Here is a 10,409-nt window from a genome sequence, read left to right on the forward strand (position 1 = left end):
AGGACCCCGGAATCGCGGCGGGCCCCCACCCTGCCCACCCAAGCCCCCAGTCCCCTTTACCAGTGCCGAAGGGGGCGTCGGTGAAGGCCGAGGCCAGCGTGTGCGTGAGTCCGGCCAACCCAACGAGCAGCCAGGCCACTGCCCGGAGAGCCTCGAACCGGGCAGCCAGGACGCCGGAGCGCGGACGCCCGAGCGGGGCGCAGGAAGAGTAGATGAAGACGCAGAGGGAGCCTGCACACGTCTCGCCAGACGCGCCACCACCACTCACGCGGTGACTCGGGCTGAGGACTTGTTCACGCACGTCTGCCCGTGGTCCGGCGGCTTCCCCAATCTCCTCAGCCGGGAATCTCCTCAAGCTTTGGGCGCCGCGAGAGGCCGACAGCCGCTCACTCGCCAGTCCCTCCCAGTGGTCCTTCGCTGCCACGCCCCCTCGTGGGCGGGGCGCGAAGTCACGCGTGCGCTCTAGTCTCACGTGGGGGTGGTTGCTATGGGAACAGCTTCTCGGGCCTGGAGCGGGACCCTGGACCCCGCACCCCGCATGCGTGGCCCTGGAAGCAGGCTCGCTGCGTTGGTATCGTCGGGTGCGTACAGGCGCAGGCCTCTGGCCTGGAAGTTCACTCCACAGTCACGCCTGTACTGGCTCAGGCTGTAACTTCCTGCCAGCGTAGGTCGCCCTTTCCGGCCGCTGCAGTGCTCTGTGCGGAGAGACTGGGTGGAAACCACGGACGTTGACCTGCAGGAGGAGATTCACTTCGTTACTTCTTTAAGGATAGGAAAGTCAGCCTTGCTCTGGCAGGGATGTGAAGAGAATCGGCCGCGACGCAGCCATGAGAGACCCCAAGGTCCCGGAGAAGGAACGTCCTCGCGTTCAAGGAGAGCATTAGGTAAACGTGCTGACCCCTCCCCTGAACCGAACGGAGGCCGCCCTCGTCTCCACCTGGAAACAGCCGTGTAAGCATCTTGTTGAGAAATAGGGATTCACGGATGCCAATTCAAAACAAGGAGAGGAGTAAGGCTGAGGACGAGCTCTTTAGAATTAGGATTGTGACGGTCGAATCATTTTGCATTTCAAACAGTACAAAGAGGGGCCGGGAGTGTGGCCTAGAGTGCTAGAGTGCTTGAAGCCCCGGGTTCAATTTCTCCGCGCCACATACACAGGAAAGCCCGAAGTGGTGCTGTGGCTCAGGTGGTAGGGTGCTAGCCTTGAGAAAGCTCAAGGACAGTGCTCAGAACCTGAGTTCAAGCCCCAGGACTGGAGGAAAAAAAAAAAAAAAGGACAAAGACTAGTAAAAATTAAAGGTAAAATTTAAGAGACAAAAGAATGCATACTGATGGGGCCAGGAGTTTGGCCTAGAGGTAGAGTGCTTGCCTAGCATGCACGAAGACCCAGGTTCGATCCCTTGGTACCACATACGTGGAAAAAGCCCAAAGTGGTGCTGTAGCTCAAGTGGTAGAACTGTACCCTTGAGAAAAGCCCCAGGACAGTGCTCAGGCCCTGAGTTCAAGCCCCAGGACAGGAAAAAAAAAAATGTGTACTGAAAAAATCTACACTGTGGGGTAACCGTTGAGACATCATCACAAGTATGGACATTTGCTTGAATGTATAGCATATATTGTGCTGAGTAGTATCTTCTAGAAAGTTTACTCGTGTCTAAATTTTGATGAAATAGACTGAGGCCCAGCTTTTTTTTTTTTTTGAGACAGAATCCTTAGAGCCCCAGCTGGCCTCGCAATCAAGATCCATCTGTCTCAGCCTCCCTCCCAGGTGTGAGAGTACAGGTGTGTTCCACCATACCTGGAAAAAGTAATTGTTTGTGGTTAACTTCCCAAAATTCTCACATCCAATAATGAGGAGTTATATAAATTATTTCTCCTTCATAAAACATCTATTTGACAATTACATAAAAACTGCATTTTTAGTGAAACATTAATAATCTATGTAAGTCAGAAAATAAATAGGAATGGAAAGCTGAAAATAAGTAGGAAGGGGCTGGGAGTTTGGTCTAGCAGTAGAGTGCTTGTCTAGCATGCACAAAGGCCCAGGTCGATTCCTCAGTACCACATACATAGAAAAAAGCCGGAAGTGGTGCAGTGGCTCAAGTGGTAGAGCTCTAACCTTGAGAAAGTCCAAGGACAGTGGTCAGGCCCTGAGCTCAAGCCCAGTACTGGCAAAAAGAAAAAAAAAAAAAAAGAAAAGAAATAGGAAATAGGCCATATACCCTGCCCCCAAAAGACTAGGAAATCAAGAGTGATTGTTTCACATTTTCTTCCTTCTTCCTTTGCCTCCAGTTTTCTACATAAATATGTATAATGACTGTTGATTTTAGATTTTTCTCATATTGGTTGTAAAAGGGACTATTGCTGGAAGCAATGTATTCATATCATTCATTTCCAAGAGCAAGGACCACTTATTGACTAATGCCTAGAGCAACAAGCCTCCAACCCCAATTCCTAATGCTTGGTATAACAATGCCCAAGATCTCAGGGCTTCTTGCTATAAGCCTCTTGAGTCTGCAAGTCCAGCCTCTATGCTGGACACTCATGGGCTCTGAGTCTTTTCCCAAAATCTTAACCCAAAGTTGTCAACATTTGATAATCTTTATGAAAATCTCATACACACATCAAAAGCCGCTCCTGTACTTTAATATATTTTGACCTTGAGGCTGAGAAAGAGAAGACAGAAATAACCCTCATAATGAGACAAATAACCTTCAATAGAAGTCATATACATATAACTTTTTTTTTAACATGGACATGCTAATTCTCTTATCAGGTCTGCCTTTTTGATCAGGCTTCTAGATATTAAAATTATCGATTGTTATCAATCAGCTGATCAGGGTAGTTTTGCTCTGGAGAGATCATGTGTATACAAGGAATAGCTCTCCTGGTATTGGTGGTACAGGCCCCATAAATGCAGAAAGTGGAGGAGTTGAATTTACAGACCCACACCAGGCCCTGAAACTTGGGGAGGTTATTACGCCAGGCCTTAGATATTCAAACTTATTGCTCTGGGCTTTAGGCTTTAACCAACAATGGCCCTGGCACTTAGCAGCTATTTTCATGCTCCACTTCCAGCAGCAGTGAATGACAGCCACAAGCAGCATTTGCTAATGTTACAGCTCCTGGGCATACCTCCATTCCTACAGCATCTAGTGTTACAGCTCTCAGACCTAGGGTGTCAGCACAGTTGGCCTTTGAGGCTTGGGAGCTTGCTAGAGCTGTTCTCTCACTGCTGTTGCTTCTACACTGCCACTTCTGTGGCGCTGTCCGCCGCCCTGTCTCCTCACATTACCAGTTCAGCCTGTTTGAGGATGATGAAAAGTAGACAAGAAAAAGGGCTGGAAGTTTGGCCTAGTGGTAGAGTGCTTGCCTAGCATGCACAACACTCTGGGTATGATTCCTCGAACCCACTGAAAAAAAGGTGGCAGTGGTGCTGTGGCTCAAGTGATAGCCCGCTGGCCTTGAGGAGATCCCAAGGACAGTGGTTAGGCCCTAAGTTCAAGCCCCAGGACTGGCAAAAAAAAAAAAAAATAGATGAAAAAAGACCACTTGAGATAAGCTAATGTTACAACACTGACAGCAACACAGCAGGGTGTCTTCCCAGCTAGAAAAGTGAGCTCCAGAGCCTACATATATAGTCAGAAGGGGATATGTGGCAAGTGTATGTGCAGTGATCATAGCATAGCCTTTCATGAAAATGAAGGCTATGTTCAATACCAATCACAACACAGCCTATCTTCTCCCTGCCCCCCCCCAAAAGAAAATTCAGTGACTAAAGTAATTTGGAAAGTACAGGGAGACAGATGTGGTCTGGAGAACTTCTTGGTATAGTGCTGTTTTCTTAGTTGTTACTTGACTTTTAAAAATTATTTTATTAGGGGCCAGGAGTTTGGCCTAGTGATAGAGTGCTTGCCTAGCAAGCACGAAGACCCGGGTTCGATTCCTCGGTACCACATACTTAGAAAAAGCCAGAAGTAGTGCTGAGGCTCAAGTGGTAGAGTTCTAGCCTTGAGGAAAAAATCCAAGGACAGTCCTCAGGCCCTGAGCTTAAGCCCAGGACTGTAAAAAAAAAAAATATATATATATATATATATATATATTAGCTCACATTAATTATTCAAAGAGGCATTTCATTGTAACATTTCCATATATGCATACAATATGCATACAATATATCTCAATCAAACAACACCTCTATCCATGTCTCTTATTCTCTCACCCCATCCTGAACCAAACCATTCATCTTCATTCATCTGACCCTCTCTCTGATACCTCCTCCCAACAGAGTCAAATTTTCTTTTCTGTCATTCATTTGATACACTTTTCTCAGTTGAGCAATAGCAAAGACCCTGTAGGTTCTGTTCTTAGGCTAATTCAGTCTTTGGTAAAAATGCCATACATTTAAGGCCAAGCTGAATTGCATGCGTAGGCTCATATGTGAACAAACATATATACCCCTCAAGGAACCAGAGAGTCTTAAAAAGCTACAGGCTAGACTGGGGCATAGTTACCTAGCTACAACTAGGTCCTGAGTTCAACCGCAGTGTTGTAAACTTCAAAAATCCAACACTTTAGAGTCAAACGGAACCTTCAGTTGTTCCCTGACATTATTGAGTTTTGCAAGGCTGCGTGTATTTCCAGAACTGGACAGCAGCCTTATCTGCCAGAGAAAAGGGCAAAAGGAAAGGAGATGTACTCAACATCTAATTGAGTGTTCTTTCCCCCATCAGCAGGAAGTTACTATGCATTTAATACATCTTCATCAGATTGCCTGTAATTTACCCTGAGGCCTATGTGAAAAATGATGTGCACTGCCAAGAAATGTGGAATTCGATTTCAACCTCCAGCTATCATCTTAATTTATGAGAATGAAATCAAAGGGAAGCGTCGCCAGCGCATCATGCCAATCCGACACTTTTCAAAGTTTTCAGGTACCTCATGTTCTATTGGCTTACTATCCTATATTCTCTCCCTCTTCTCTGCCCCCTCTCTCGTCTTGAGAGATCTCAGGACCTGGGCACTATCTGTGCTCTTTTGCCCAAGGTGAGGGCTCTACCACTTTGAGCACAGCGCCACTTCCAGTTTTCTGGTGGTTCGTTGGAGATGAGTCTCACAGATTTTCCTGCCCCAGCTGGCTTTGAACCATGATCCTGAGATCTCAGTCTTCTGAGCAGCTAGGATTACAGGCATGAGCCACCAGTACCCGACTTACATATTCTCTTAATTACTCAAGAATAGTTTGATGCCCGGTCTGGCAGCACAGGCCTGTAACCCTATTTGAAAAGAAGGAAAATCCAATATTTGAAGCCAACCTGGGCAACTGAGAGAGTCTCTGTCTCTAATTTAAATTTTTAAAAGTGGTAGAATACTAGTCTATTGTGCTAGTATGTGTGGGATCCTGGATTCAATCCCTAGTACTACATAATTGAGTCTCATGTAATAGACCCTAGATTCAAATTATGACTATCAGTGGCACTCTACCACTTGAGCCACACTATGCCACACCTTTTTGCTTTGTTTAGTTTTAGAATGAAGTCTCACTTTTCTCCTAGGCTATCATGAACTACACTCCTCCAATTTATGCTTCCCAAGTAGTTGGGGTGACAGGTGCATGCTACAGTACTTAGCAGTATATGGTTGGTTGAGATGAGAGTCTTGATAACTTTTTTCCCAAGCTGGCCTTAAGCTTCCATCCTCTTAATCTTAGCCTCTTCAGTAGGTAGGGTTAGAAGTGGAGGGAGTTTGGCTAGTGGGAGAGTGTTTGGCTAGCATGCATTAAACCCTGGGTTCAATTCCTCAGTACCACATACACAGAAAAAGCTAGAAGGGGCACTGTGGCTCAAGTGGTAGAGTGCTAGCCATGCTAGCCATGAGTAAAAGCAGCACAGGGACAGCGCCCAAGCCCTAAGTTCAAGCTCCAGAACCGGCAAAAAAAAAAAAAAAGTAGAGCTATAGCACAAGTAGTTGAGCACTAGCCTTGAGCAGAAGAGTTCAGGACAGCACTCAGTCCCTGAGTTCAAGTCTTAGATCTGGAAAAAACAAAATGAAACAAACAAACAACAACAAAAAAAAACTCCTGATAGGATTAGAGTCAGAAGCTGTTGTGCCTATATAAGTTAACTGAGATACTTTTCTTTTTCTTTTGTGGATGGTGGGACTTGAACTGTGGGACTTGAACTGTGGGCCTGGGTGCTATTCCTGAGCTCTTCAGCTGAAGGCTACTGCCCTACACCTTGAGCCACAGAGCCACTTCTGGTTTTCTGGTGGTTAATTGGAAAGAAATGGCTTTGAACCTTGATCCTCAGATCTCAGCCTCCTGAGTAGCTAAGATTACAGGCATGAGCCACTGGCATCTGGCTTGAGATACCATTATTCAGTAGCATACATTCCCTTCTTTCTCTCCAAATGTTTATTTATTTATTTATTTATTTGATTATGTATTGTGGGCCATGAGGCTTGAACTCTGGGCCTGGACTCTGTCTCTTAGCTCGTCAGCTCAAGGCTACCTCCCTACCCCTAGAGTCACAGCCCCATTTCCCCTTTTCTAGTGATTAATTGGGGATAAGAGTCTCATGTTCTTTAGTGTTCAGACTGGCTTTGAACCACTGTCCTCAGATCTCAGCCTCCTGAGTAGCTAGGATTACAGGCGTGAGCCACCATGCCCAGATTCGAGTGTTAATTACTATTCGAGTGTTAATTACTATTTATTTATTTATTTTGCCAGTCCTGGGTTTGAGCTCAGAGACTGAGCACTATCTTTGAACTTTCTCAAGGCTAGAACTCTACCACTTGAGCCTCAACACCATTTCTGACTTTTTTTCTGTGTATGTGGTACCAAGGAATTGAACCCAGGTCTTCATGCAAGCACTGTACCACTAGGCTAAACTCCCGGCCCTGTTTATTTCTTTTTATGTCAATACCTTATTAATATCATGATTGCTGCCTAAAATCTTTCCTGTTTTCTTCTCAGGTATTTTCTTTAGTTTTTACATCTCCACAAAATTAAGGAAGTAAAAAAATGAATACATCCTATCCTTCCTTCTCCATAATGAAAGCTCAGTTTCTAATAAGTCATTTATAATAACAAGTTGATTGTTTTGACACAGATCTTGCTATTTTATTCAGGCTGGCTTTAAACTTTGTGATTCTCCCTCTTCTGCCTCCCTGTTTTCTCCTCCTTCATACCTATCAAAGTTCAGTTTACTATAGTAATTCTTTTTTTTTTTTCCTGGAACTTGAACTCAGGGCCTGAGCACTGTCCTTGAGCTTTTTCAAGGTTAGAGCTCTGCAACTTGAGCCACAGCACCAGTTTTAGATTTTTCTGTGTGTGTGGCACTGAGGAATCAAACCCAGGGCTACGGGCATATTAGGCAAGCACTCTACCACTAGGCCACGCTCCCAGCCCCAGTTTGCTATAATTCTATACACTAATTTATCCCAATAAAGTCCTTTAGCTACTTAACTATAATGGAGTAGATTATTTCGGGGTTCTGAGCTTTATGTTCTGCTTTGGACCTAACAGTAATTATATAGCAAATAGTTTATGATCATTGTTTTTGGTATTTATGAAATATGTAACAGTTTTTTCTTCCCTCCCAGATTGTACCAGAGCAGCCGAACAGTTAAAGAATAATCCACGACACAAGAGTTACCTGGAGCAAGTATCTTTGAAGCAGTTAGGGAAGTTGTTTAGTTTTTTACGAGGTTACTTGCAGGGACAGAGCTTGGAGGAAACCATGAAACAAATAGAGCAGGAAGCAACCATTGATCCTGAGGAAGACTTGAATAAACTGGATGACAAGGAGCTTGCCAAAAGGAAGAGAATCATGGATGAACTTTTTGAGAAAAATCAGAAGAAGAAGGACGATCCAGGTTTTGTTTATGACATCGAGGTTGAATTCCCACAAGATGAACAAGTTCAGTCCTGTAGCTGGGATGCAGAATCAGCAGATGAGTTCTAATGCCAAACTCAATTTATTAGACTAGGAGAATATCTATGTTACTACAAAGAACAGAGTTTAGTTTGAGGGAAAAAAAATCTATCAGAAACTCTAAATGTATGTGTTGGGTCATAAAACCAGGACATTTACATTTACTATGTAGGTACAACAAGAACATAGGAAGAATACATAGGAATCTGCCTTTAAGATGTTTGTAATCTGATTGGGAGATAAACAAACACTCCATGAAAATCAATAATGTTAAAGCAGCAAGAAGTTAGAACCAGGTGCTTAGTAAAGACAAAAGGTCAGAGCCTAAATTACTATAGGATGCAACAATCAGGGAAGGTATTTATTGCCATTAGTGGAGAAATAGTGCTTTGCCTGGTCTTTCAAATAGCAGTATTTGAATAGGAGCTTATAGTAGAATTCCAGATGAGAGCAACTGGGTAAAAGAAGAAGGAAGGTTATAAAGAGATTTTTAAAACAGTGAAAAGACTGTAGCTTGATGGTTGGAGAGCATATATGATTACTAGGTCATTATCCAGTATGCTTTAAGTCTTTCTACTATTTAACTCTGGAGAAGAGTACCACTGCCCCATGCCAGCAGCTTCATGCAGATGCCCTGTGATGGACAACAGGAGAATCCTGCCCCTGTTGGATCAGGAAATTCATCCTAAAAACATTCTCAGACCATAATGAGAGCTTTGTTTGTAAAATGGGAAATCCACCCATAATAAATGAACCATACGTACTGTCAGTGTAGGCCTACTCATGAATTTGGGTGCATAAAGAGGATCTTTTTTTTAACAATGCTGTGTGATGATATATTTGTTCTTGCTAGAATGCTATTTAATTGGTGTTTTTGCTAAAGAAATTAATAATCATTAAGGCTATGCAAATGATTATTCTGTTCTTACCTGTTTATCCCTACAGTCTTTCCCATTAAATATTCCAATAAGGGGATCATTTATATGGTGCTAACAAACCAGAGTCCAGAGATAGGCACATCTCTTTTACACATATTTTCCAAAGACAGCAAAAAGAATTTCCAGAATTAGTCTTCTATACCTATATCATTTTTCATATATCTCATTAAATAGATTGAGAAATTTATTGTAAAAGCTGCCTTCATTCATACTGTGCATTCTATAAATTTTAATAAACATTATCATCTATAAAGGCTCAATCATTTGTTTATTCAGTGTATTAATAAAGTGCCCATTCTAGACTAAGCTTGTACTATTCTTGCATTTGGGGACAAAACATATGCACAACAAAGTCTGCTTTTCTTACAGTCTTGTTGGAATAGACAAACAAAATGCCTACACAAACGGCAGATGGTAAGTACTATCATCAATCAGTTGCTCTGTATTAACCCAGGACAATGGGAGCCAGGAGTTTGGCCTAGTGGTAGACAGCTTGCCTAGCATGTATAAAGACCCAGGTTTGATTCCCAGTACCACATACATAGAAAAAGCCAGAAGTGGTGCTGCGGCTCAAGTGGTAGAGCTCTAGCCTTGAGAAATCCCAAGGCCAGTGCTCAGGCTCTGAGTTCAAAGCCAAGTTTTAAAATGAAGCAATAGGAGAATGATGGAGTGAGTGCAGCCATTGTGCAATCAGAGAGGATGATGTCTGAGCAAAGGCCTGACGGAAGAAGGAAATACTAATGTACAGTTCTGAATCAGTGGGAAAACAATGTATAGGCTTTGTTTGGGGCTGGAGTGTGCTTGGCATATTTAAGTAACTGCAGGAAGTGAATTGAAATTGAGCAAGAGGGAAATGGTAGATGATGCTGAATGGTGTGTTACCAATGCATAGTACTTACCATGAAGCTCATACTAACTGCAACTCTCAGCAGTACACCAAGACTGCCAGTTTTCCCATACACCATGACAGAAAGTGTTATCACACTTGTTGAGTTTTGCCAGTTTCACAATTTTTTGGTTTGGTTGTTTTGGGTTTTTTTTGTCTGTCGTGGGACTTGAACTTTGAGCCTGGGTATTGTCCCTGAGCAATTCAGCTCAAGGCTACAACCCTGCAGCTTGAGCTGCACCCCCACTTCCGGTTTTCTGGTGGTTAATTGGAGATGAGTGTCACGGAGTTTTGTGCCTAGGCTGGTTTTGAACAGTGATCCTCAAATCTCCTGAGTAGTTAGGATTACAGGTGTGAGCCATCTCACCAGTAAGTTTCATAGGTTTTACAGCAGCATCTCATCGTTTTAATTTGCGTATCTCCTTTTGCACAGTTGAGAACCGTTTTTGGTGAGGTAACTGTCATATCCTTTGGTTGTTTTATATTGGGCTGCTGATCTTTTTATTTCAGATTCGTACAAGTCTTTTTTCTTTTTTTTTTTGTGGGTCATGGGATTTGAACTCTGGGCCTGGGAGTTGTCCCTACTACCTTACCCCTGGAGCCACAAGACCACTTCCTGCTTTCTAGTGGTTAATTGGAGATAAGAGCCTTTTG

General features: G+C 43.5%; 2 protein-coding genes across 4 annotated transcripts in view; one reads left to right on the top strand and one right to left on the bottom strand.

Annotated features, from left to right (window-relative positions):
• The window catches only part of Pigx (phosphatidylinositol glycan anchor biosynthesis class X), a 20,341-nt gene extending 19,382 nt beyond the window's left edge, over positions 1-959 (bottom strand). The window contains exons 1-2 of the mRNA XM_090330621.1: positions 899-959; positions 61-606 (exon numbers count right to left, since the gene is read on the bottom strand). Coding sequence (XP_090186747.1) covers positions 61-606; positions 899-959 — 607 coding nt within the window. The remainder of the gene's footprint in view (positions 1-60; positions 607-898) is intronic.
• On the top strand, positions 491-9,129 carry Cep19 (centrosomal protein 19). 3 transcript variants are annotated; one of them, XM_090344355.1, is made up of 3 exons: positions 491-951; positions 4,731-4,931; positions 7,600-9,129. In XM_090344355.1, the coding sequence occupies exons 2-3, from the start codon at positions 4,802-4,804 to the stop codon at positions 7,959-7,961; spliced, it is 492 nt and encodes a 163-aa protein (XP_090200481.1). In that variant the 5' UTR covers positions 491-951; positions 4,731-4,801; the 3' UTR covers positions 7,962-9,129. The 3 variants fall into 3 exon arrangements, with proteins under 3 accessions (XP_090200481.1, XP_090200471.1, XP_090200489.1); XM_090344345.1 differs by having other exon boundaries at positions 491-884; XM_090344363.1 differs by having other exon boundaries at positions 491-884; positions 4,734-4,931.
• The last annotated feature ends 1,280 nt before the right edge of the window (positions 9,130-10,409 follow it).

The sequence above is a fragment of the Megascapheus bottae genome, chromosome 1 (genome assembly GCF_031878675.1).
Source record: "Megascapheus bottae isolate mThoBot1 chromosome 1, mThoBot2.hap1, whole genome shotgun sequence".
Taxonomy (NCBI): domain Eukaryota; kingdom Metazoa; phylum Chordata; class Mammalia; order Rodentia; family Geomyidae; genus Megascapheus; species Megascapheus bottae.

Bases quoted from the DNA above. Each gene is read 5' to 3' on its own strand.
- Cep19 (XM_090344355.1), top strand. From the start codon at position 4,802: ATGATGTGCACTGCCAAGAAATGTGGAATTCGATTTCAACCTCCAGCT. The intron at 4,932-7,599 runs GTACCTCATGTT...CTTCCCTCCCAG, and splicing joins ACACTTTTCAAAGTTTTCAG to ATTGTACCAGAGCAGCCGAA.